The sequence below is a fragment of the Alternaria arborescens genome (assembly GCF_004154835.1).
Source record: "Alternaria arborescens strain FERA 675 chromosome Unknown contig_4, whole genome shotgun sequence".
NCBI classification, from domain to species: Eukaryota; Fungi; Ascomycota; class Dothideomycetes; order Pleosporales; family Pleosporaceae; genus Alternaria; species Alternaria arborescens.
Window position 1 is genome coordinate 961,674 of NW_021167859.1, and position 26,503 is coordinate 988,176.

Genomic DNA, 26,503 nt, shown 5'->3' on the forward strand with positions numbered 1-26,503 from the left:
GCATTGGCCGACGTGCAAGTCATGGTCTGGCGCCTCGATGATTGCCCGCAACCACAAGCAGTAGTTCATCGACACCAGCCTCGCTATAGGTTGCTACCACTTTCCCCAGTATCAAGCCTTGCGCCCACGAGCAAAATAGGATGGTGGTAATTGCATCGAGGCTAGCACCTTGCGCAGTCTACTAACTCTACTAACTCTACTTGCTGCTGGCCCTGACTTGAACTCTACCGGGAGCCGGTGGCACGGTACCCTTATGTTTGTTTTTGCCGGAGATATTTGAATCGACAGAACCAGCACAGCATCCATGAGCGTCGCTGCAAAGTAAGTGGGGCAGGTGCAGCAGCATTAAGGTCATGAACGCGGGTTGCACGTCTGTCGAGAGCGGAGTGTAATCCGACGTTAAGAGGTCTGTCGTGCACACCAGAGCCACGCTGACGGCGTGTATGTCACCCAGCACAAGGTACGATACCCGGCAGACCGCTGCCGCAGGACAGAACCAGGCTGGTGGCTGGCCTGGGTGGGCACTTGTGCCACGGAGCTTTTCCAGCATCCAGGAGCGGGAGGGCTTGGTGTCGTGACGGGACACAGAAGCAGCTAGTGCTGCAGCGATGAGCTTTAGGAAGGGAGAGGGAGGCGTTCGTCTGGTGGGACAGGAATAGCAGCTAGAGCGACGACGTAGGAGAGCGGGAGATGATGCACGGCGTTCAATGCTCGGCCAGGTGCCAGGCACGACTAATTGGGGAGCCGTAGTCTGCAGACCCTGAATCAGTTGGCGAGTAGCGCATCGACAGTGCTAACGAAACATTTGATGCGTGCTGGCGAGGCAATATGCTTCTAGAGCCGTCAGTGACCATCGGCTTCAGACGAAAAGGCAGATCGAGATGACAGTCCCTGGCAGTGGCAGTAGGCTGTCACGGTGGAGAGCCCCTTGGAGCGCGGGCGGATGACAGATGTCAGGCTCATGCAGACGACTGATGGTGGCATCTACGGAAGAGGTGCGACCTGGCCTGCGCCGCCATGATTGGCACAGGGATAGCTGGCACCTTCCCGCTCTCGGAGTCGCGCCTGCCCGATCTGCTGATCGCTTCCCGCTAGCCGGTGGTCAGACCTCACCCTCGCTCGACTTTCAACACCCGCCGTCTCGCGTGCCGGAACGCTGCCGTCGAAACTGAGACCTTCTCCACGCTGCCATTGTTTGGCCCTCATTGTCCTGCAACTGGACGCGACACTATGGCAAACTCTGCGCCGCCCTAACCTGCGTCTATCGAAATCTACGAAACCTTGTCGCGCGCCGCTATGGCAACCATTGCCCGTCGTGTTTCGCGCTTCCAAATTGACCTCGACGCCATCAAGTCTCTAATTTCGACTTTTGTGCCTCGACGTCTCCTCCGGTACGCGCATGCCGAAAGACGGCCAAATTGCAGCGTTGCTCTTATGCTTCGGCGCCACACCGAGAAAGCGCCATCCGTGTAAGCTGTTTGCATAGATGCGTCGTTTGTCTTGACCGCTAGTCGGCTCGTGTCCCCGCTCCCACCACCTTGGCTGCTGTCCAAAATCATCATCCCGGTTGAGCTCAAGGGTGAACCTCTGGCTCGGGTTTGCAGTCGTTATCGACCCCCTAGAATGGCAACCACGAGCCCAGCATTTGTTCCAGGAACACTCACACAAGCCCCGCTACCACAGCGGGCGTCCATCGCCGTAGCCCATGGCTACACAGCAGCAGTTGACCGCCTGACAGTCCGTCAACTCTGCTCCAGACGGCCGCCCTTCGTTGTCGTGTCGCCCACCGATTGTGTCATGATCCAAGGGGCTGTCAAACTGCTGCAGTGTACCACCACTCCAACACTAACAGCTAGTACAGGACGCCTTTCGATCCGAGTCAACAGTCTCTTCAAACATGCCCTACATTGACCTCCATGTCTGCATTTTATGTGGAGATGGCGCCGCAATTCCTTGCCGGCGATCATTCGTACCCAGGGAGCCCTTGCGTTGCAATGCACGGCTTGGTGTCCTTGAAATGCAGTTGAGTTCGATGGCGTCGTTGCACAAGACGGAAGCCACGAGCGCCATTTGCTGCAAGAACAGACCTCCAACCCGGTTTCCAAATACCAAACGTACACTGAACCTCGATCTTTGCATCTTTCACGCCACAATTCACGATCAGAGCAAGCTATAATATAATATCGTTCTAGTGGTTGTCTGGAGCTTCATGTATGAGGTTATGGCTGACCCTTCTGGGTTCTGGAAGCCATAAGACCTACTCCATATTTGGAGAGATGTGTATCAATCCCTAAAGGAGATGCATCGTTCGACATCATGTACTCGTCATCTTGTTGGTCTACTACACCGCCTGTCTCGATGCGTACCGCACGATTGGCGATTGACATGTATCTGGGCTGATCTGGTTCGAACAACCCCGACAGAAGAAAGAGATTAGAGCACAATAACATAACGATAACTAACAAGCGGGCGGGTAGTGTTCGTGACACATGTACAGGGCTCGGCCCCCATCATGGAACTGGTCTTGTGTCCAGAACTACGGAAGCTCCATTGCCATACCAGCAAATACTGTACATGAAGGCCATGTATCAACCGCCCGTATGGTTATGCAGAAGACCTGATTCAGAAAGAGGGGTCTGCATGTACAATTGCACAACACATGGTGGCGTACAGGCGTCCCATGCCCCACTATTTCTTCCGGTATACTAGTTTTCTGCCCAGCAGACTGATCGTTCACCTTGAACAAACACTGCATGTTCATTTACCCGGTATCTGGGATTCTCCCATCAGAGCTGCATAGGTGCAGTGGCATGGGAAGCCGCTTTCAAGCAAATGTTGTGGCATGTCCATTGATTACAGTCGGCCAATATTTTACTTCTCATGCATAGCCGCACCTGCTTTAGAACAGGCGCTGATTCTTTTCCAGGAAGCGAGCATGCTTCCCGTTAATCATTAAGGGTTCGAAGGTTTTACTATCACACCTCCCGCATTTCTGCAGCCATGCCCTATGGTCAGATCGACGCTAACCGTACGAGAGAACGATTCAGAGAACAAGCGCTCTAGAGTGAGCTGAAAGTCATGCGGAAGCTAGAAGCCTTAAGGTTGCTAATCGTCGATTTGAAAAGTCTTATAGATGTAATCTAAGAGGGTGTACTCAAGCCGCCATGGCACATGGCTACTATGCTACCAGAAGACAAGCGCGCGATCCCGCCAGCCTGCATGTCTTGGAGCATTGACCTATGGCAAACTGCTGTGACTTCCATCATCACAATATACTTTCCACGCCTCAGCGAATCGGTATTGCTCCGCCAGTTCGGAGGGAGCATAGCGCTCATTCGCCCGTGGCCTACATGTGTGGTGCTAACCGGGGATGGCTACGGCTAGGGCGCGTCACTGAGATCCCATATGCGCGACCCACTAGTATCAGATACTATCGGAAACCCACAGACCTGGACGAGAGATCTGGTAGATCGAGCCCTATAATCTCGCTCCAACGTGCACTAGATATACCACCAGAGCCAATATCAGTATCTACATGCGACTGACGACTCATCGTCAACCAAACCACTCACTCTGCACGAAGAATTTTGCGTGTGAGTAGATACAGAAGTGTTTTCATGCAAACGAAAGCCTAAATTTTTGTTGGGCAGGATGTCACACCGGCTTGCGTCCGCACTCCATCTATAACCACTAAATCTCTTACCCACTCGCTGTGAATTTGTTACTTGACGCACATTGAGTCGCCAGTGTCGTAGAGTATTTGAAAAACTTTCGATTGCACGTTGACGTCTGAGCGCAATGTCATTTTCAGTTTGTCATTTCTCGGCAGCTGACATCTGCTAGTTGACATTGGTTCCTGCATATGACTAAGCAGCAGGAGCCGAAGATCGTCCGCTCAGCCACCATCGACCCTTTCCTGCCATTTATGATCCGTACGCCAGCCGCAGCCAATATTCGAAATTACAGGGGTTTGTGACCAGTCGCTACGACTTGCCTCAGCTGCAAAGCCAGCGCAGAATTCTTTCACGGTCTTTGGCATGCGACGCAGGACTGATCGAAGACTTCATCACGAAAATGACATATTACGAACATCCATCCAGATGGGTCTTCTACTTCCCGTCTGCTAATGCTGCCAAGCGAAATGGACTCGGAGAACATCGCTCGAGGGCAACTCCACGGATGTGCATACGAAAGAGAAACCGGAACCGCTAAGATCTCTTGGCGCGGGAACAAGAACATAACGCTGATCTAGTCGTCGGTTACCCTCAGCCGCAGCCAGTTTTGTTGATCACGATCGTCTGCCTCCACAAAGAGCGACCCACAGAAGTCGTTGTTGACAACTCGGCAGGCTCAGCCACACAGTCGCTAATACAACTGCGGCATCTGTTGCGCGGTACCTTGACGGCTTGACCAAGGATCAAGGACCGGGCGAGATTTCGCTGCAGGCATTGGCAGACTGGTTTCGCAAGAGAAGCCAACCAGAATGACAAGTCAAACGAGCCAACAATAATAGTCAGCTGCACGCGACCATCGTGACAGCACACCTGCATCTGTCGTCTGTCTCCACTGTCACCGTCCGGTGAACACCACGCTTGCAATCATTCAAGTGCAAGCTCCAGGGGCATGTCATGTCACTAATATCCCTTACACTCCAGGCCTGGCCAGCCTCAAGGCCCCGGCTCGGCAGGGATGGTCGGTACCGCCCCGTCTCGTAGCCAGATTACATGCAGTGGCTTGAACGCTTGCACGTGGCTGGTTCGGATGACCTTCGCGGGCTCGCAATGATGGGATGGCGGGAGATGGTGTACTGTACTTAGCACAGGGTTCCGACCGACTCCGTTTCGGGGCATTTTCACATCATGGTACGTCAGATGTGTCGAAACAAATCACTAGGTGCTCTAACGCCAACCTTAATGGTAGCCAGGCCCTACCTCTTTTGGTCACAAGGTAGCTTCCCAGCTATCCTCAAACATCTCGAACAACGACAATCGCTGCAGAGGACTGAAGTTATCGTCGATTCTTGATTACAGTACACAGTTGACAATGCACCCTGGTCATCCAGGATTGAAAATAAAGTCGATCAACAGTGACGAGCATACGCACTATCTAGAGCCATATGACGTCAAACCTTGGATACGAGAACGAAACCATGACCTTCATCTAGAGGAAGATCCTATCCAGCGCAACGTCCCCCGCTGTCACTGTCAACGGGTCCCGGAGCTGTCGCCTACCGTGATTCAATCGGTATCAGTAACCCCATCGTGCGCCTCTCGCATGCCGGAGAAAACGCGTAAAACGCCGGGCTGTGCAAAAGGCGCTCGACGCTCCGGCGCACGTCATTCGTGCCCCTCACCCACCGGATCCCACCAACCCACATTGCCACTATTCGGCCAACAGCGTTACTTACAGCCTGCCAGAGCGGAGTTGCGCGACACACGACAAGGTTCCGAGATGCGACTTCTTTTGCTGTTCTTTTCTTTTCCCGTACCGTTTGCAGTGCAGATCAAAGTCTGTAACTTCATTCTTCTGGGTTAGGTAAACTCTGCCAAGTTCTGCGGAGATATCTCCGTGCCACCCTTATGAGGAAATGACTACTCTTTCTGCTTTGGTATACGGATGCAAGTGGTACATATGTGTCTTGGCGAGTATGTCCGGGGGAGGCTGTGTTGGTCTGACTGTCAAGTCGAGACGCCCCTTATTTCCTTCCTTTTTCCAACGTTATGTGACAATCTCTGGGGAGGCTTCTCCGGGGTTGTGGGAATGGAGGAGGTTGGCTCGATCTAGATCATATAGATCTTGGTTGTCGCTAGTCTTGGTGATGAGAAGAATGTTTGTGGAATAAGGCTCAACCTTATAGGCGGGGAACGCATCCGAGTGCCTGCCACCAGGACGACGGCGTGGTGAAAGATGTAGCTTAGCGCACTGCATGTGATATAGAGATGCTGTATCGATTCCTTGTTAATTAACTCGCTAGAAGGGGATGGTACTCCGTCACTACGGACCTTCTTTCGTGGCTGAGGCTCGATGTCCCATTTGGACATCTCTTTCAGTAGCGTCATGTTGCTTTTCGTTAGCTACTATGAAGATCTCGATTGCTGCATGAATTGCTCTAGCCACGAGCTTTGGCTCGATTGGTAGGATGTATGAACTCCCTCGATAGGCATCTGCTTTAAGCGAAATACGATCATGCTTCCAGTGTAGCATGAAGCAGCCAGTGTGAAGACACGAAGCCCTGGATCACCGCGTGGTTGTGGATGTATGTGCGAAATGCTATGGAAACGTGTGTGAAGGGATGTCGTACAGGAACTCAGTGGTGTCGATGACTGCTACCTCACTGCGTTTAGTATTCAATGGTAGTTCCTCGACACTCTCTTCAACCTCTTTCTCATGGATTCCTTTTCATCCTGTGCACTCTTTAACACTATGTAGCCAATAACACTCCCCGGTTCAGCATCCGCAATCTGCATTTTCATACTTCTTGAGAAGCAGTTCCGCTTCGAGCTATCTAGAGTACTACCACCTCCAGGACCTTTGACGTAAGTGCTTTCGTGGGTTGATGCAAAGACGTATATGAAGCACTCCGACGCTCATGTCGTCAATGATATGACTATTCTGATAACACCCATCAAAAGCCGCATCTCTAAATCAAAGAGCAGTGTATTCAGCCTGAGTGTATTCTGTTAATAGACCGAAAATTTGTGGGAGAAAGTTGCGCCTACTGTGTTTCTCCAATACCAATAATCGGAACTAAACTACTAGCCGAAAGTGCCATGGAGACTTCATTATGTAACCTGAGCTGGCCAAAATCCGGCTTGTTACCGAAATTCCAATCAACAGCTGAGTGATCTTGGATCAGATTGTCTTGGCTGTCTTGTTCCCTTTCGACTGGTTTCTACAACTCAGAATGAAATGATTCAGGCCTTTTTTTCACGGAGTCAGTGAAGATCCTCAAATGTTCAGTGTCGCTTACAAGGCAGTGAAGATTTTATCGGGTACCAGACCCTGTGCATTGATACCAATAGAGAACATCTCAAGTGTTGATACTTCTTCATATTATTGATGGATGTCTGGACGAACGTCCATCTCGAGATCTCTACCGATGGATGAAATCGAAACAGAATTAAGAGACATTCTCCGGCCTGAAGTAGGAATGAAACGTTGTTCAGTCACTGTGGAAATCATGGCTGGTCTTGCTCGAGAGCCTACTCATCCACAATCACTTCTCCAAAACTTCAAACCTGGCATAGCTGGATCCCTTCATAACTATCTTCGCTCTGATTTCGGCTCCAGAAAAATGAGGATAGCCTCTCATATCATCATATTCTTTTGAAAGAAGAAGGAGTGTAAGAGGGCGATGTTTGACAGACTTGTTACATCGCAGTTGTGCAACATTGGCAATACGGCACAATGACTTACTGCACTCGAACCAAAGCCCTGATTCCCCCTTTCAGTGAACAACAACCAATATAATGGTTATGAATATGACTAGCGCCTGTCATAGTCGAAATCGAAAAGCCTTGGAAGGATTATGTATTACGATAATCCTAATGAGCCTTCTCCGCAAGAGAATGGCCAAGTGATGCTTCATCAAAGTAGAGCTATTTCCTTGAGAATTCCTAGCTATCAATCACTCTGCTCACTGAAGCCAAAGAATGCTTCGACGTCATTCCAAGGTGTCAATGACTACGTCGATCCATGGCGGAGTCTGGCTAGAAACTCACTATATATGCCAATCTGTGTGATGGAAGATGGGTTCGGAAAGAAAAGATAGCGGTATGTGTGGCGTGAAGAGGTCATCAGCGAAGCCGTATATCAATGGCTCTCTGAGTAAATAGGCTCAGGAATTCTTTTCACTTTGCTTAGTTGCACTCATCTCCTACGATCCAAAAGTCACGTTCGGCAGCAAAGGCTAAATTCGATTTCTTTACATTTCTTCAACTCGACGTGACAAGGTGTATTTTCCAGTCTAAGCGTCAGTTCCCTTGTACATATCGCCAACACTGGTCTCCGTCTTTACAGCGTCTTCATGGTAATGCGCACCCGCGCTCGTGACAGTCGTGTCCAACTCTTCCAGGCGCCTCAGATCCATGGGTGCGGCCAACAAAGGAATCACGTATGGGTCGAAAGTCTTCCAGTAGGGGTTGTTCAGGTGGTATTGTTGAGACTGCAAAGACTATTAGTAAGTTCCAATGTAGTTTGCCGTTTCTTCAATAGCACATCTGAGGTCTGGTGATTTCCAGAATCAAAGTGCACGCGAAACCCCTCTCTTGCGGTCTTTTAGCGGCACCAGTCACCACTCGCAACCAGTCTTCAATGAGCTTAAAATTAAGGAGATGATCTAACTCACAGATTCCTTCAGATACCGCTCAACGATAGTGAACTTCCTCTTATCGACAGTGTCCTGCATAACAAACCAGCTCAATGTCTCCTTGTCCTTGCTGTACACCTGGCTAGCCTCGACAAGCTTAGCGCTCAGCTTGTTAATGCTTTCTTGGTCTTCCTTGGCGAGCAGGTGAACGACGATTGTGTAGACCATTTTGATTATCTTATTTCTGCCTCTTTTGTCTCGAGTTTTACTGGTGTGTCGACGATTGGTCAAGCTTCTTCGGCTCGTTTAGCAGTGGAAGTTCGCGTATGTATAGTAAAGCGTGGGATAGTATGATGGGGATGAGGGAAGAGAAAGAGAAGAACTGATGCCTCCCAATCCACATCAAAAAATTCTTGGCTTGGATTTTTCTGCTCGGGCTGTATTTGCGGCCTGGTGACGTATCCGCGCGGCGGAACCCCGCAGCTGAAAGTGGAGTCGGCGATCCGCATGCTCCCACGCTATAACAACACAAGGACGGAAGGAGCCCGTAGCCGTAAAAAAGCAAGCAAAGAACATAGTGGGTGATCTCTAGTCATACGAATGTGACTATGATAACGAAGCGAAGTCATATGGATCGTGGAATGAGAAAAGCACTAGCACAAACGTACGAAGGCATGATTTTTGAACTTGAAGATCAATTACACATCATGAGGAAAAACAGGAAGGGTGCCTCCCAACACCCGCCTGATTCCTCACCAATGCAACTAAACTAGTATGCTCTGGTAGCAAAAAGGGGAATATACGAAAAACGCAGTCGCACCGTAGCAACGCTAAAGTTACACCACACACATATCGCCATCCCAATTCCTTCCCAGAAAAGTTTGAAACACCCCCAAATGCCATGCCATGCCGTAAGCGAATGAAAACACGCAAACATTGATACGTTTACTAAGCCCTGCTCAACATCTTGATTACCTCCTCCTTCTCGCTGGTAGGCAGTGTGCTGAGCAAGCTCATGACACCCTTGAGTCCACCCTCGCGGTCCTTGCGCATGAGCTGCGCAATCTCGAGCGCAATGCCATCGGTCTTGAGTTGCTCGATCTTGTCGCTGACGAGTGGCCTGTTCTCCTCGTACCAGGTCGCCGCGGCCATGTCGTCTTGCTCCCAGTTGGGGATGTTGGACAAGTGCTTCAACATCTCGAAGCCACGGCTGCGGGTGAGTGAGTTGGCCTGAGGGTTGTCGTGCGTGGGCGAGGCAGCAGCGGCGAACTTCTTGAGGATGTACTCCTCGTTGAGACGGCGGCGAAGACGCCAGTAGAAGAACCGGCGGGCGTTTTGCCATCGGAGAGCTTGTCGAATGACACCCTTGGCTTGCATACGGCCAGCGCGGTCGTGCAGATCGGCGAATTGGATGGCGATTTGACCATAGATAGGTAGAAGCTTCTTCTCGCGCTCAGTCATCTGGGCTTTGATGTCCTGGAGCTCGGCCTCTGGTGTTGCCTTGTCATTTAACTTGCGCTTAAGAGCACCGTAGGTAGGGTCGTTGCGGGCCATTGTGTCCAGTTGGCGTTCCTTGCGGTACTTGATACCGACGATACCTTCGGGCTCCAGTACACCACCACGCGAGTCCTCGTCGGCGTACATCTCCATGAATTGAGGGTTGATGGTGGGATCAACGACGACCCAGGATCCACCACGGAGTTCGCCGTACGGAGGAATGTAAACGAAGATGGGCTGTTCAAACTTGACGAGTGCGTCGACAATGTAAGAACCGTACTTGAGAACCTCGTTGTACATGTCACGCTGACCACCAGAGAAACCACGCCAGTTGGCAAGGATCATCAGTGGCAATTGCTCACCATTGTTGAAGTCCTTGATAGCTTGAGCAGTCTTGAAGGCAGAGTTGGGGTACCAAACACCACCAGCCTCGGATGTGACTTGTTCGATAGAGTCGGGGTTGGCGGGGTCTGCAGGTGTGACGTTCTCAACTGAACGTGTCTCGACACCGATGACACCGATAGGAATGCCACCGAGACGAGCACGACCGACAACAACAGTCTTAGCCCAGCCACCAAGAGTCTCGACAAACGAACCGCGATCGAAGAGACCAGACTGGAAACCGTCTTCGTCCTCTTTTCCGGCGATCAGATGCCTAATATCGTAGGCAGACTTGCCAGGAGGGTAGTAGGTGATGTCACGATCCCAGTTGTCGGCTGATGGCGAGATAGGGACGGGGCTGCCCTTCTTGTCAGGTACGTAAGACATCCACTGGACAATCTTGGAGACACCCTCAAAGTCATCGTCGGCAGTCGAGTGCGAGACACCGTTCCTGTACATGATCTGAGTACCACCGAGCTGAAGGTTAGAAGTGTAGACTTCACGACCAAGTAGCTTGTTGATAGCCTGTGCACCTGTGAGGATGATTGGCTGTCCTTCGATCTGGATAGCACGCTGACCAAGACGAACAAGGTAAGCACCGATACCTATATGGTTTTAGTATTTGCACAAGTGAAATGAAGTAAGGGTACATACCAACTGAGCGACAAGTCACCAAAGTAATGGTGAAGATGTCCTCGTAAGCTCTTGAAGTCTCACCAGCAATGAGACCAGAACCACGAAGCGACTCAACACCAAGACCGTCCTCAGCACCAATGACAGTAGTGATCTTGAAGCGCTTCTCGCCATCGACCTCAACCGGCTCGCAGATAACGTCGTTGCGCTTACCATCAACAAAGTGCTCGTACTTCTCAGGTGTCAGGTAGAGGTAGTCGAAACCAGCCTCGGGCTTGTTGATGTCCTTCCATGCAACAGAGAAGTGAGGAATGAGCTCCTCAGCAAGACCGATACGAGCACCAGAGTTGGCAGAGAGGTAGATTCGCGGAATGCCGAGCTTTCGTGCAAGCTCAGAGCACTTGTGGAAGAAAGCATCCTCCGCCGGACCGAATGAACCAATCTTGAAAGTGATGTCGTTGGCGATGATGATGAAGCGGCGACCACGGGGGTACTCAGGTGTCTTCGCGGTGACCATCCAACCGACCATACCAATGTTGTTGTGGCCAGGATCACGGTTGACCTCAGCCAGGTTGTCAGTGTCATCAAGCACCAACTCGTAGTACTCGAGGCACTCTCCCTTTGCTGGCTGCCTGTCACGGAGGAATGAGTGCTTCTTGATAGCCTCGATCCAGCTGTTCTCGGTAGCCTGGCGGAAGAGCTCAGGGAAGTCGTACACATACTGAGTACCCATGAGATGAGCCTTGTACCTCTTGGGCTGCAGAGCTCCCTTGGTGGGGTAAGGAGTTGAGACGGGCTGAAGGTGAAGAGCACCGATCTTAGTAGTTCCACCAATGCTGTGGAAGAGCCACTTGCCAGCCTTCTCGGACTTGCGCTCAGCGTACATCTCCACCTGGATAACGTATCCAGAAGTGTTAGTGATGATGACACGGAGAGGGTAAGGGATGCCAGTCGCAGGGTCGGTGACAATGATGCGGATCTCAGCGCCAGTGACACGGAGACGCCAGAGTCGTCGACCAAAGCGCTCCAAGAAACCGCCAATGGCCTCTTCAACCTCAGTAGGGTTCAGAGGGAAGACGTGTGAGAAGTTGATGAAGATGTGGTTCATGTCGGCTTGCGAAGTGCCAACGATTTCCAAAGCATCCAAGATGTCAGTCATCAACCTATCAGTCTCAGACACCATGTACTCCGCTGTAGGAATCTCCTCGCGAAGACGGCCTGATCGGACGACAGCCCTCAAGAAGTAGCGCTTGTCGCTCTCGGCGCCCTTGCCAACAGCCTCATAGATGTGGATGTTGCGGTTCTCAGTGAAGACTGGCTTGATGTCAAACTTGGAGAGTCTGCCAAGTTCGAGCTGGAAGGCAAGAGCGGGCTCGACGTGACGGATACTGGCATCTTCCTCATATGTGGGTCCACGGAAGGTGTAGTAGCCAGGGTATGTTCCGTCCTTGTGGCCGCAAATGAAAGAGATTCGGCGGATGCGACGAGACAGAAGCTCCTGCTTGAAGTCATCGACGATAGGCAAGATGCGGTCCAAGATTTCCTTGTCGTCGGTGCCTTCAATGTCGCGGACAGCGATGTTAAGAACACCGGTGAGCTCGTCGCTATGCTTGGGCTCGTTGATACCTGTGGTAGGGGTGCGCTTCATAGTGAGGCCCTCCCTCAGACCAATACCGCCCTTCTTCTCCTTGCCAAGGTTGGGGAAGATGTCGAGCGCCTTACTGATGAGCTCGTCCGCGTCATCAAGGTACTCAACAGGGACGACAACACCCTTCCTGGTAGGCTCGCCTTCGAATCGGTTTTGCCAAGCAGTCATATCGCTCAATGACTGGATGCGAGGAGGACGCTCAAACCCGGGCGTGCTAGGGGTACCAGGTTCAGAGGGCTCAACAGCGAGACCGTACTCGGCCTCACCAACCTTGCGCAGGATGAAGTCCCAAGACAAGAAAGATTGCTGCTCGCCTTCGTTGTGGTAGTTGATGTTTTGCAGCTGGTACGCGCGGTAAGCTCGGCGAGTGTACACCTCAAGCGCAGCAAGAGCGACGTATGGGTCCGAGTGGACGAAAAATTGTGTCAACACGTCGAACACAGTGTACCTAGAGTCGACAACTTCCTTGATTACTTCGAAGTTGGGCTCACGGTGGTCCCATCCGCTCTCGCCATAGCGAGACTCAACGACGGAAGAGCGCAGGATGTGTTCCATCTGCGCAGTGCGTTCTTCAAGCGAAGGCATAGCACACTGAATGAGGACCTCACGGGCCTTGAGAGAGACCTTGGCAGTCTGTCTGGACTCAAGCTCTGTGAGCTTCTTCAGAGTGTCCTTGAAGTACTTGGCAATGTTTCCGACACCAGGCTTGTTGGGTCGGTAGAGCTCGAGAATGGCAATTACGAGGTTGTTCTTAGCACCAACCTTGGCGTGGGAGAGAACAGTCTGCACGACGCTCATGATGTTATCACGGTTCTCATCACGAAGCTTGAGGATGACTTCCTCGTCACGCGACGTACGAGATGAGAAGAGGGACTCAACAGACCAGTACATCTCCAAGAGCCTGATCATGACGCTGTACTCGTGTGCCTTGAGACCCTCCGAGTAGCGGGTGATAACATCAGCAAGAGGCTCCAATGCAGCCTTCAGAAGAGCAACGTCACCCTTGGCCACGTTCTCCTCGACGAACTTTTGGAAAGCCTTGTTGAGGGCCTTACCAGGGAACTCGAGGTTACGGCTGTGGGCCTTCTCGACAATCTGGGAGAAGGTGGCATCAAGCTTCTGCGGCATACGCGCGTGGAGAGCGGAGGCCTGAGCGTTCCACTCACCATACGGTAGCTCAGGGTCCCGAAGGACATCGACCAGCTCCTTGAGCGTGCTTTGCATGATGACTTGGTTGTCGAAACCCTGGAAGATATTTTGCAGGATATAGTAAAGGTAAACGAATCGCTGCGGTGGCTTGGCTCCAGGCACTTGAGGAGCACCCAGGTCGGGAAGTTGGCCAGTGAAGTTCTGGGCAGACTTGACCTTGGATGGATCATCCAAAGCGAGGACACCGAGAATGTCACCAGCTTCAAGAACAGCTCCTGGCTGCTTGATGAGGTTGACCATACCGGCCTCTTGAGCAATCAGAGGCATGTACATCTTCATGACCTCAACCTCAGCGAAAGGCTGACCCTGGCCAACGTGGTCTCCGTTCTCAACTAGGAACCTAACAAGCTTACCGGGCGATGGTGTGCGCAGCTGTGTTGGGTCGTTTTCCTGTTCGAGAAGGCAGGTCTTGCCGTCAACGGAGAGGCGGGTGGCGCCAACCTCCTCCTTCCAGTAGACGTTGTGCGACTTTCCGCTGAGCAGAATCAAGAGACCACCATCGGCAAGTGCCCTGACACCGACTGAGCACTTGGTTCCGTTGATGAACAGGGTGAAGCTGTCGACAGTAGACTTGGTGGCAGTGAACTTGTATCGGTAGCCCTCGTAAATGAAGTCCACAGGGAACACTGTCTTCAGTACGTCCTTAGAAGGCACCTGACCCTTCTCCAAGCTGGTCTTGTACTCGTTGACGCACGCTTCGCTTGCGACGTGAGCCTTGGTAACGGCACCGCAAATGACGGCAATCATGGTGTCAGGTCGCTCAGCAGTAAGCTTCTTCGAGATGAGCTCGTCGAGCCAGCCAGTGGTGATGGTGTTGTCCTCGAAAGCAGGAGTCTCGAGTAGCTTGATCAGATATTCGACAGTGGTACGGAAGTCACCGCGAATGCTCAACTCCTTCAGGGCGACAACCATGTGTTTCCGCGAAGCTTGTCGGTTCTCGCCATAGGCGAAGATGTGACCGAATTGCGAGTCAGAGAAGCTGTGAATACCACCAGCAGAGCTGACGGAGAAGTAACCCCAAACGTTGGAGCTACTCCTGAAGTTGAGGTCGTGGATAGTACCACCGGATGGCTTGAAGCCCTCGTCGGGATCCTCAGAGGTGATACGGCAGGCCGTGCAGTGACCCTTGGGAGTAGGGCGTCGCTGGCTCTTGGCACTGCCTTCGGTGGAGAAGTCAAAGTCAATGACAGAGCTCGCGTGCGGGTCGGCACCGTAAAGGAGTCGAATGTCGCGGACACGGTGCAATGGCAGACCCATGGCAATTTGGAGCTGGGCTGCTGGGAGGTTGACACCCGTTACCATTTCCGTAGTGGGATGCTCGACCTGGAGACGAGGGTTCAGCTCAAGGAAGTAGAACTTGTCGTCGGAGTGCGAGTACAGGTACTCGACGGTACCCGCCGAGACGTATCCGACGAGGCGTCCGAGTGAGACGGCAGCCTTCTCCATCTCCTGGAAGGTCTTGGAGCCAGCAACTGTTACCGGTGCCTCTTCAATGATCTTCTGGTGACGTCGCTGTACCGAACAGTCACGTCCGAATAGGGAGATGTTGTTGCCGTACTGGTCAGCCAACAGCTGGACTTCCAGATGGCGCGCGCTGCCCGCAAGCTTCATGATGAAGATGGGCGATCCGGGGATTTCTGAGGCAGCGGCCTTGTACAGCTGCTCAAAGTCTTCCTCGCGCTCGACCTTTCGGATACCCTTGCCACCACCGCCTTCCGAGGCCTTGACCATGACAGGGAAGCCAATGGCCTTGGCCTTCTCCAGACCCTCCTGCCATGACTTTGTGCAACCCTTGTCGTAGATGTGGTCCTCGACTGTGACAATTCCGTGTTGGTCGACCTGGACCTCGTCGACACCGGTCCCTGACCATGGGATGCAGGGCACTTTGGCGTGTTGTGCGACGATTGTGGACGAGATCTTGTCACCAAGCGAACGCATGGCAGATCCTGGAGGACCAATGAAGACGATCTTCTTGGGCGACGCGGCGAGCGATTCGGGCAGCTTAGGGTTCTCTGAGGCGTGTCCCCTGGTAGCAAATTGTTAGCCATTTGCCCATGTTTCCGACGAATGTTGTCGTGCATACGCACCATCCTGCCCACACGGCGTGCACGTTCATGCGCTCGGCCACATCGACAATTAGCTCGACGTTGGCGTAGTTGTTGTTGTTGGTACCGCCGGGTACCTGCATATGCCCCGTTAGCCATCCGGTCGTCGCTCATCGCACGGTCGCCGGGCATGGTACTCACCTCAACATATTGGTCTGCCATGCGGATGTACTCTGCATTGGCCTGGAGATCCTCGGGCGTCGCCATGACGGTGAATTGAATCGCCCGCTCATCGCCAAAAGTCTCGTAGGCCCATTTCCGCACTGAGCGGATTTCCTTGACTGCGGCAATACCGTTGTTCGCAATGAGGACCTGCGGGGAAGATGATGGTCAGCGCGCCATCTCTCAACACCACCGATTCGCCTGGAAGCGGGGTTTTCTCTCACATTTGTGATGACTGTGTGTCCGTCGTGTGCGGCCACAAAGTCCTTGACCTTGCCCGGCGAGGCTACCTTGAGGTTGTTCCCGCCGATGAAATGCGGAGCAAGATCGTACTTGGCAGCGTAGGAGCTCGGGGCGCCATTAGCATCCCCGTTGACTCCGTTCTGTGCAGCTCCGGCCATGTTGTGTAGAGGCAATCCCATGCACCGAGGGGATTGAGTTTGGGTGGGAGGAAAGAATGGAGGCGAAGTTGGGTTGCGGTTCGGTGAGGGATCGGTCAATTTTCCACTTGTAAGGGCAAGCTGGAGCTCGGCCTCTAGTGTCGAATCGATGTAGATCTGAATATACCCGAATATCGATGCTCTGCAAGCTACGCGTGCGTCTCTAAAGATTCTGGTCGGTGGGAGGACACGATCAGAGTATTAGTAGAGGACAGTCGTAGTGTCGGTGTGTAAGAGAGTCCAAAAGCAATCTTGGATGCCAGTACGTTCTATGCGGTGCCGGGAGGTAAGCACCAACAACGAACGAATCGACTTGGATTCAATGAGGGACTATAGTGTGTACGAGGAGGAGTACAACACTACGGGTGTATGTTATAAGTAAGGGAGAAGTGTAGTTGGGGGAGGGAAGCAAGAAGGAGGGGGAACAGTCGCAAGCGTCCGGAGCAGCTTGGGTATGTATTAAATTTTTATGGAGGATAGCGGAACACCCCAATGCACTTTCCGAAGAGCTGTTGAGCTATCGCATCGCCAACGATGCCGAAGACGGCAAGGCCCTGCACCACGTCCCCCATACCGCCCCTGTCCATCCCTAACGAAGCCACGGTAGACGACTCGGAAGCCCTTCGGAACCCGATTTTGTACACGACGGCAGGTCTACGGGACAATTTGACTACTTAGCTATGCTCAATGACTAGTAAAGTTTTTTGTAAAGTCAAGATTGCCAGCCTTTTCCATGATCGATGTGCACGAGGTGTTGGCGGGAGCTGCTCGCCATGGCGATTTCTACAATCGGTCTGTTGGGAGCATTTCCGCATTAGTTGCTTCTTGCGAGCTTGCGAGACCCAACCCGAGCACGAGTACCTGCATGTTGAGCCCTTGCTATCTCTCACCAACAGCTGGTCAAGCACACTCTACTGCCGTTGATCCGCTGACTGTTCCAAAGACTGATGCCTATCAGTACCGACTGCAAGTTTACCCCTCTCAACAGCTACCCATCTCCCAACACCTCGACACCGCTCCCATTTCTTGTCTCCACCACCACGGCCTCCCCACCCCACCTCGCCATTCACACCGTCATATCGCCATTCCCCAAAATAACCAAACACCTGTCTCACTATCACAAAACCACGCCAAGGTAGCATCAAAGATGATGCTCGGGTCTCCTCCCCCGATATCTCCTACCGGACTCCGGTCGTAGCCACCCAATCAGCACCCAGAGCGGCCGCTGCCGGAACGAACATCAAGCACACACGCAGATTAGTATAATAATAGATGACGCTGGAACAAGAAGCATTGGCTTCTAGGTAGTCGTGTCTGATGGTTCGAGAAGCCGGATAGAAGCAGTGAGATGTAACTTCCGTGATGCCTAGCAAACGTCGTCGGGTGCCCTGCGGCGGTACCTGATCGCAAAGTCCCGCAGTGCCCCCGGCCGTAGCGCAGGCTCACCGTCCTGTTTCCCTGGTAGCGGTTCTGCAGAATAAGCAAACACACGCACTCAAGTCCATCAGAAACTAGAGAAAGCGAGCTAGATTCCGACGTGCATTCCGAAGATCCAGGGTCTGGCAAGGCTGGGGTTGCGCACTGCTGCCACTGCGTTCGCGGCGGCCAGTCCCGCAATTTGACATCAGAATCGTACGATTTTTCCACACGCGGCCTTTCACATGTCAACGCCAACAGCCAACAGCCAACGCCAATGCAACATGCATGCGGCTCTACCCCAGATTTTCGTACCAGAACGATCAGCTAGTCGGCGCCGAGTAGTCTGAGCACGTGGAGTTTGTAAGATTTAATTAGTACAAATTGGGGAGGTGCCCAGACGTGTTGTTCTGGCACAGAAGGAACGAAGAAGCCTCGGGATGAATGTAATTCGGGGTATATTGGTTTCAGACAAAGGAAAATAAGTTTAAAGCAATATGTAAATACCCCCAAAGGAGCTTTAGAATCTCTCGAGTTTCTTCTCGAGACGGTTCTTCTTCATCCACCCCATGTGCAACCGATGCTTGACCAAATGGCACCAAACACCCCCATCCCTATCCCACTTTCTACAGTTTACTGCCTGCATCCCGCGTGCCGGACTCCAGAGTGCGTCAGGTATAGTGCCGTAAAACTCGTGTACTAGAAATTCACCCAGACGTACACGCAAATGGCCCCGCAGTTCTGTCGACTTTCGCTAACGCGACATGCCATCCTAGTATGATTCTTCCTCAGCTTGTGTCGACATCTTCCTTGGCCGTGCAGGAGGGGCCATGTCTCCAAGGTCCATGTTGTTGCTTGCCCTTCGTCCTGCACTTTGACGTCTTGGTATTCCGCTTGGTGTAGGGATGCCCGTCTTCTCCAGTGTAAGTCGCCTTCCTACCGGTGTAGAAATGCCGCTTCCTTCGCTGTTGGTGTCGTTGTCACGTCGCGACATGGACAGTGAGTGAGAGTGGCCATGTCCGCTCATTGAGCTCCTTGGCCTTGGCAAACGGGGCTCCGCTCCACTAATCGACGATGACTGGTAGTGACCCAGTGGTGTTCGGTTGCTACTTCTGCTCTGCGGTCTCTGCATTGCTGATGCTGACGACATGGAGGCTCGGCTGCCAGGCCTGCTGCTAGTGGGTTCGCGTGAAGAGGTCGAAACACCAAATGAGAGCCGATTTACGGCAGAGCCCGACTCGTAAGCGCCGGGAACTGACGATCCCGCTGATGCGTGCGAGTTGCGCTTCCTACCGCTCCTCAATGTGACCGTGTTCGGCACGTGGTGACCCATGGCACTGACATTGCGTGGGCTCGCTCGCGGTGGGGTAGTCGTTGGCGCGGGGAGCTTGGAGCGTGCTGAATGAACCCGCTCTTCGAGTTTCTGCATCTTGCCAATCAAGCCCCGGATTTGATATAGTGAACCTGATCTAGGCAAATCCGCTGGCGGCGGTGCCGCACTCCCAAAGCTCGGTCTAGGCGGTCGTGATGTAAGTGTAGTTGGTCGTGTAGAAGGCGTCGCCCGTCCACTGGCACTTGTGCTTGGTCGCGATGCCGATAGACTCGGGTTTCGTGAATGTCTTGGGGCTCGCTGATAGAGGCCGGCGCGAGGGGTCGCACCTGGATCCAGGGGCGCAATCGAGTTCTTGCGCCTGGGCATAGGCGTTGAGGGTACATGTCTTACGGTGATGGGAGCGTCAGACAACGGCGGAGAGGGAGGAGTCGTATCTGGGAGTAGGCCATCTGCTTTCGAGTGTGGCGGTGTCGAAGCAGCTGTGGGCGAAGAAACCGTAGTCGCAGTAGTGGACGCCTCGGAAACGGGCGAGCGTGGTCTCAGAGCATTGCCAGAGAGATGGCTGGACACCTTGCGCTGGTGGTGGCCTTCGATAGTCTCTTCTGCGATGCGCAACTTCTCCTGCGTAATCTCCGTCTCTATCCGCAGATCCGACAGTTCATCCCTAAGTCGCTGTGTTTCTATGCGCAGCGCCTCTCGCTCCTGCTCCCCAATCTTGATCTCTTCCTCCAGCATGACACTACGTTCGATGGCTACGTTGTATTTGGACTCGACGTCCTCGAGTGATGATGTTTGGTTGCGTGCCTGACGCTCGAAATCGTCGCTTTGGACTTCGATGTCCCGGAGTCGCATCTGGAGGGCTCGTTGACTCTCGCGCATGGCGGTAATCTCCTTCTGCAGAGTGTTCTGCGCATTGTTGGCCTCGGTCTTGCTCTGCTTGTACTTTGTCTGTGATGTCTCGTTAGCAATCGTCCGAGCTAGGCAGATATCCGCTCCGCGTGCGACCGAAATCACTCACCTTCCACTCCTCGACCTCAAATCCCAGCCGCTCCGCCTTCTCTTGCAGCTTGCGCTCCCGCTTCTCGCTCTCTTCGACATCGCGCTCGAGCTCGGCTTCTAGTTCCTTGCTTGATGCCTGAAACTCCTGCAGTTCCGTCTCGAGCGTCTCGTACTGGGCCTTGTAGTAGGCTAGTTCCTCCTCGAGGCTGCTCCATCTTCCCCGGCTCGGCGAAGAGTGAGCAGCGTTGGTCGTCATGGTGGCTGTGGCGGTGTGGTGGTTGGGCTGCGACAGCGGCAGCGGACAGCTCGTGGAGATCAGGGGAATGAGCTAGGCGGGGTGCGGTGACGAAATGTCAAAAGACAACTACTCGGTCGCGGTTCTATGTCGTCACGGGCGCCTACGACATAGATATGCGCCGCTGGGTGGTGTGCGCGTGGGCTGCTGCTGCCCTCTCAACGTCCGGGATGTTGACGATTCCACTTTTGTCCAATGCCGTGTGTTGTCGCCAGTCATGCGCCGCCGACTGTCTGATGCTACCAGCCAGCTCTCAGCACTCACAATGTCGTCGCAACAATGCTTTCCCTGTTCCTGTGCAGGTTAGTAGTTAGTAGGCCGCTCAACTGCGGCATGCAGTCGAATGTGTCGCCAGCGGTGGTTGTTGATGGAGGCGCTGCGGGCGCGGAGCCAGGTGGTTAGCGCATTGGCCTCCAGGGCAACCACGGGCACCTTGCTGCAACCAGCCACCGGGATGACACATGGGACATACCGTGACCAAGCATCTCCACAATAGCCAGCGCAGCAGAGACAACAAAGCCCCAGCCGCCTGCTGAAAATCCTGTTCGACTCGACCACCCGACTCTATTTCGAGCCTGGCACCAGCCTTCTTGGTGTAGCTCGCACACAGACGGCACATCATTGGGACGCTTTCGAGCTCGGTAGACACATTACTTGCGTGAAGCGTGGCTGTGGATACGGATACCCTGACGTTTCAGATCGCCCAAGGTAGATGGACAGTTCACCCGGAAATTATTTGCTGCTATGCATCATCTACCATAGCTGGCCACGCTTTTTTTTTGACGCCGAACTATAGCAAAAGAAACCCACCATTCAAACATTACAAGTATAAATCAATCGGGTATATGTACAGTCTGAACGTGTTAGGTAAAATCATCCGCCCTCTGCTTCACTCCTTGATGCCCTTGTCGGGACCATTGATGTCCTCGATGTCCGCGTCTAGAACAGCGTCCTTCGCTTGCTGCGATGCGTCGCTTGCTGTCTGCTTGCCCTGTTCAAACGCATCTCCAGTTTGCTGTGTTGCGTTGCATGCAGCACTCTGGCCTTTGTCTAAGACACTTTTGCCCTGGTCGTAGACACTGCTAGCAGCATTACCAACGGCCTCTCTGCTCTTCTCGTACACCTGCCCAGCTTGCTGCGTCCCGCTATGCACAGCATCCTGAGCGGACGCCGTTGCTGTTTCTGCTGCTTGCGCGCCTTTCGAGTAGGCATCAGCAGCATGCTGTCTACCCTTTTCTACAAGCTCTTGCGCTTCATGTGAGCCCTGCGATACGACCTGTTTTGCAGATTCTGTCGCATTGCCGACAACTTCGGCACCCTTCGCATACGCCTCGCTAGCTTGTTCCTTGCCTTGTTCGTAGGCATTTTGAACACTGTCTGATGCCGACTTTGCGACCTCGCTCGGGCTAGGGTATTTCTTCAGCGCATTCTGCACGGTGTAGTACAGACTGATGATGACAGCATGGATACGGTCCTTCATCAGCATCGTGATGCCGTGAGAGAAGAAGGCTTTCAGCACTTCCGCTCCAAGGCCCTGGTACAAGCCCCATATCCCTTCCGTCTGGGCGATGCGCAAGATAGTACTGAATACGGTCCGCTGCCTGGCTTGTAAGGCTCTAGATCCAAGCGCATCGTTAGACTTCTCTTTGTCCGAAGTCTCACCGGTTCCGGAAGAAGGTTCCTGTGAAGACACTTGGGCGCGTGTCTTTGCAAGCGAGAACGGATAGGTGACGGTGGAGGCGAGGACCTTGCTTATGGCAGCCAGGAGGAAGGTCATACGCGCTCCGGGATTGTCTCGATTTGCCCTGGGTACGACTAGTCGCAGGAGAGCCTTGTGCAGCAGCATGGTGATTGAAGGGTTTAGGGTCAGGATCAGACTAGCGGAGTACCCAGACCAGAAGCCTTGCACACCCTTCTCGCGCCTAATCTCCCATGCGATATCTCTAGTGCTGGAAAGTGGGGGTATGGTGGTCGAAGACTCCTGTTTCATCATTGCTGCCGTTTGCTTCCGGGTAACGATCTGCTGGATGGGTGTGGTGAAGAACTTGGAGAAAGCGCCTGCCAGGACACCAACGCCGATCTCTTCGAGCGCAGGCAAGCTGCGCCCACTATCTCGCGCATCGAGCCTCTTCTGTCGCACGTACGAATACGCCAGGAAGAACAGGAAGCTGTCGGCGACGCCCTTGAGAGCTTCGGGCACGACACCAGTATAGAAGGCCCTGGGCCCACCCTCCCTCTCGTATATCTTCTCGATGGCGTCGAAAAAGCCATTGTAGTGCGGGTGCTTGTCGCCAGGATGCAATTGGCGCTGGACCTGGAGGCGCGTGATGACAACGTCCAGAGGGTATGTTATGAGTTTGGATATAACGGTGCCTAGAGCGCCAGACGTGGCGTGGCCGAGGGCAGGGAGCGCAGTGCCGACAGCGCTATGTTCCTCCCTTTCGTGGGAAATGTGGTAGAGGGTGAAGGCGTCCTGGTGGTGGTCAGTGTATGCTCGACCTGCACATGCTAGAAGCGCTCACGAGCTGCGAGTTGTAGATGTAGCTCATCTTGTCAGGATTGACACTTGAGGCCATCGCAACAACTTCGGGGAAATGGCGGCTTAAAAAGGATTCAGGAAATAGCACAAAAGCATTGAAAACGCGGGGAAAGCTTTCATGGTTCGCGGAGACGGATCCGCATCGCGCGTCCTGTGTCACCAGCTGCAGACGTCATGGAGGCGTTTGGACAAGGCCAGAGCTCCAGCGGATAGCCGAGCTACAACTGGACAAACTTCGCTTGTGAAATTACCTTTCACCAACAACACTACGCGCGTCAACGTCGCGCGCCAAACTATGCAGTCGCGTCCACTATTACAGGAGACGAGTGAGCCTTTTGTTTCAAGTCTCCGTCTATCCGATACTCTGATGGAAGCGCGCGCTTGAAAGGCTGCGGCAGTACCGACGACGACGACGCACCAGACGAAAAGACACCAGTATGCTACATGCGCTGGGAAGAATCACGACACGTACACAAACGTCATAGCGACCGGAGTACTCAAAGGGACTGCGAGAACTCTTCGTGGGTATTGATCGCAGTTCAAAGTATCCTCCAAGAGAAATTACAGCCGGTATTTGATAAGGCATGGAAGCACTCGTTTGCGAGAATGGCATCCATCGTTTCACACGCTGGCTACATGCGACAATCCTTTGCGGACTTTTTCACAGCTTGATACTGGGCTATGTGCGACATGCATGTTGAATACTGTTGTAATACCGATGTTTCGATCCGCTCGTTGACAGGCGTGACATTCCTAACCTATCTACTGACAGCTCCACTCACCCATCTTCGAACAGAAGCCAGGCAGTCAACAAGACATGGAAGGACTCGCTTGCGAGGAAGGTGACGATTACCTCACTGCTGGGTACATGCGAAAGACGGTCAAGTCAAAAGAAGATTTAATCGAAGTCGCTAGATCGGCCGCTATTGGGTTCACGTCTACGATATGGGATGGAATCAGGACCATAGTCAACCGGAGAAGCACCATGAAAACTATGGCTTCGTCAACCACGCGACGGCCAATACATTCACAATGTATTGTTGTCAATCCAGCATCGCCATAATCACCCCCAGAACAATTCGGTGGCCACATCAGTGACAGACTTGGTATACATTGCTTCGGTCGAAACGGTGCTTTTATTCAGGATTTCGAATACGACCAGCGTACCACGATAAGCGCTGCCAAACGGTTTCCGCCTTCCAAGATGCACGCTGGAAAAAGCCACGAACAAGGAGCTGTGATGACAGCGTTGGGATATGCTTTCCAGCCAAACGGGATCTCAGATATCTGTTGCGGTTGACTCAAGATATGCCGAACAATGCTTTGGCAACTCGAGGTCGAAATCAGGCTCTCTTGAGAGGACCGCCTTCAGCCAAACTGTTTGTCGAAAATCATTCGCAGACTTAAGTACTGTGTACTTGATTGTCTCTTCAGCTACACAAAAGAGCTAGGTACATCCTTTTCATTGTATATACGCTGTGTTAATCTATCACTACAGTGTTGTGAATCTGTGTAGGCATTGACTCCAGTTTTTCACAACGACTGCCATGTTTCCCTATATATGAGTTCTATATGACGACCCTGGTATATACCACTACAAGATCGACTCAACCCTCTATACTACATTAGATACACTCACTCCGAGGTTGAGTATCCGCCCTGGAGTTACCCATGTTGGGAACGTAAAATTACACGAAATGTCCTTTGTTTCTGAGCTCGACACGGAGGGTCAGGACACCTCAGGAGATGGCACAGAAAACATCTCGATAGATCAGAAGAACGTCGTCATCCCCCGAAACTCAATTGAGGAAGTTGAACGCAACCTCGCCATTGTAATTCCTTGCATGAACGAAGATGAACACGTTCTTCGAGCGCTTCTGCGTGGCGTTCCACACCGGTGTCTCGTTATCTTTATATCCAACAGCGACCAGCTGAACTTTGAGGCAGAGCGCAAACTCCTACTCAACTTCGGGATATGGCCGATCGTGACGTAATCGTGGAACACCAAGGTTCGCCGACTTTCGCTCGCGCTTTCAAGGAAGCAGGTGTGACGGACATGTTACAGCCACGTGTAGAACAAGGAGATCCTCTGCGCATCAACAACGGAAAAGGAGAAGCCATGATGCTTGGTGTGATCATCGCGAAACATATGAACCATAAGTTCGTAGGTTTTATCGACGCCGATAACCGCGTTCCAGGATCTGTTCTCGAATATTGTAAGGTATATGCCGCTGGACTACATTACGCCTTACGAAAAGCTGATGATGCTGGAAAAGAACAATATACGATGGTGCGCATCAAGTGGAACTCGAAGCCCAAGGTCAAGGATGGCCAACTTGTGTTTAACGAGCTTGGGCGCTCCTCGCGCGTCGTCAACGAATGGATGAACCGCCTTCTGAAAGCCCTTGGGGGTGGCACTACACCAGATACAATGATCGGAACTGGTAACGCCGGCGAACATGCCATGAGTGTTGATCTTGCCCTCAAACTCCGATTTGCAACCGGCTATGCAGTTGAACCGTTCCAATTGATCGATATATGGGAACGATTCGCCTTTTCACAACAGCCATTATCAGTGCGGATCCTACCCCACATTCATAACGCGGGGCATGGTGATTATCACATCGAGCGCATGCAGACCCAGGGACTCAGCACGATGTATCATTCGAACCTTCCGACTTCTGGACTCAAAGACGATCTTCGTTGTTACATGCAAAAGAATCTGGCCGGGTTCATAGGCGACAACGGAGAACCTAGGAAACCACGCATATATGATCCACTTGATTCCCTGGACTGGACGATCTTTGAAAAGGCTCTCCTGAAGATAGAGTTTTGCTAGGTATAAGGTAGGGGAATTGGTAGCAGTCTAGATGCAGGCGGGACAGACACAGCCCAAATCAATCATAGTATTACTTCACACTGATGTTCGTCTTAGAAAATTGTGTCTTTGGCAGTTTCGACGTATGCAGCCTTACCTCGTGCGGTCGCGTACTTGAAACGCGTGACGTGGAATGCCCAGACGCATAGAACCTCCAGGCTATCTACTGACAGGCGCGACGTTTCTAGTGTCACCGCCAACAGGTGCACACAATATAGCTGTCACAGCCGCCAAGACTAACATCCTAGGCATGAAACTAAACGCATCGCTCGCGTAGATTGTCAGATGCCGGACCATCGGTTTCGAGAACTGGACGCGCAAACCAAACACGGCGTTCTTCTCGGGACGCTAGACTAGTCCTCGTCTATGTGTTTTCTGGATTCACAGCCCCACGAGTGTTCGGACCTACTCTGGCGTTGCATTGATCGCATCCCACCCGCAGTTCAAGCGACGGTAGGTGACCTGCACTTGGTAGTTTGGAGTTCAGGGTGTGTGGAAACATCGTCCTACACCATGGACATGGGACATGAGTAGATGAGGAGTAATCACTCCAGGCAGGATGACTATAAAGGCGTTTGAAGCCAGCGCATTACAGAATCCTCATCCTCATCAGGACCAACGATCTCTTCCTTGCCTCCTACACTTTCACTCTCTTCTTTG

General features: G+C 52.6%; 5 protein-coding genes across 5 annotated transcripts; 1 reads left to right on the top strand and 4 right to left on the bottom strand.

The window, feature by feature from the left end:
• Positions 1 to 7,966: 7,966 nt before the first annotated feature.
• On the bottom strand, positions 7,967 to 8,536 carry AA0111_g2429 (hypothetical protein; the record flags this gene model as incomplete). The annotated part of the gene is made up of 2 exons (XM_028648199.1): positions 7,967 to 8,164; positions 8,348 to 8,536. The coding sequence occupies 2 exons, from the start codon at positions 8,534 to 8,536 to the stop codon at positions 7,967 to 7,969; spliced, it is 387 nt and encodes a 128-aa protein (XP_028509991.1).
• Positions 8,537 to 9,256: 720 nt separating this feature from the next.
• On the bottom strand, positions 9,257 to 16,344 carry AA0111_g2430 (Acetyl-CoA carboxylase; the record flags this gene model as incomplete). Its single annotated transcript, XM_028648201.1, has 5 exons — positions 9,257 to 10,791; positions 10,841 to 15,702; positions 15,764 to 15,858; positions 15,923 to 16,093; positions 16,168 to 16,344. The coding sequence occupies 5 exons, from the start codon at positions 16,342 to 16,344 to the stop codon at positions 9,257 to 9,259; spliced, it is 6,840 nt and encodes a 2,279-aa protein (XP_028510265.1).
• A 2,227-nt stretch (positions 16,345 to 18,571) lies between these two features.
• Positions 18,572 to 20,387, bottom strand: AA0111_g2431 (Nuclear distribution protein nudE 1; the record flags this gene model as incomplete). Its single annotated transcript, XM_028648202.1, has 2 exons — positions 18,572 to 20,080; positions 20,151 to 20,387. The coding sequence occupies 2 exons, from the start codon at positions 20,385 to 20,387 to the stop codon at positions 18,572 to 18,574; spliced, it is 1,746 nt and encodes a 581-aa protein (XP_028510264.1).
• Positions 20,388 to 21,315: 928 nt separating this feature from the next.
• On the bottom strand, positions 21,316 to 22,975 carry AA0111_g2432 (hypothetical protein; the record flags this gene model as incomplete). The annotated part of the gene is made up of 2 exons (XM_028648203.1): positions 21,316 to 22,899; positions 22,949 to 22,975. The coding sequence occupies 2 exons, from the start codon at positions 22,973 to 22,975 to the stop codon at positions 21,316 to 21,318; spliced, it is 1,611 nt and encodes a 536-aa protein (XP_028510267.1).
• Positions 22,976 to 24,940: 1,965 nt separating this feature from the next.
• AA0111_g2433 (hypothetical protein) lies at positions 24,941 to 25,804 on the top strand (the record flags this gene model as incomplete). Its single annotated transcript, XM_028648204.1, has 1 exon — positions 24,941 to 25,804. One exon carries the CDS (start codon positions 24,941 to 24,943, stop codon positions 25,802 to 25,804), a length of 864 nt encoding a protein of 287 aa, XP_028510266.1.
• Positions 25,805 to 26,503: the final 699 nt, after the last annotated feature.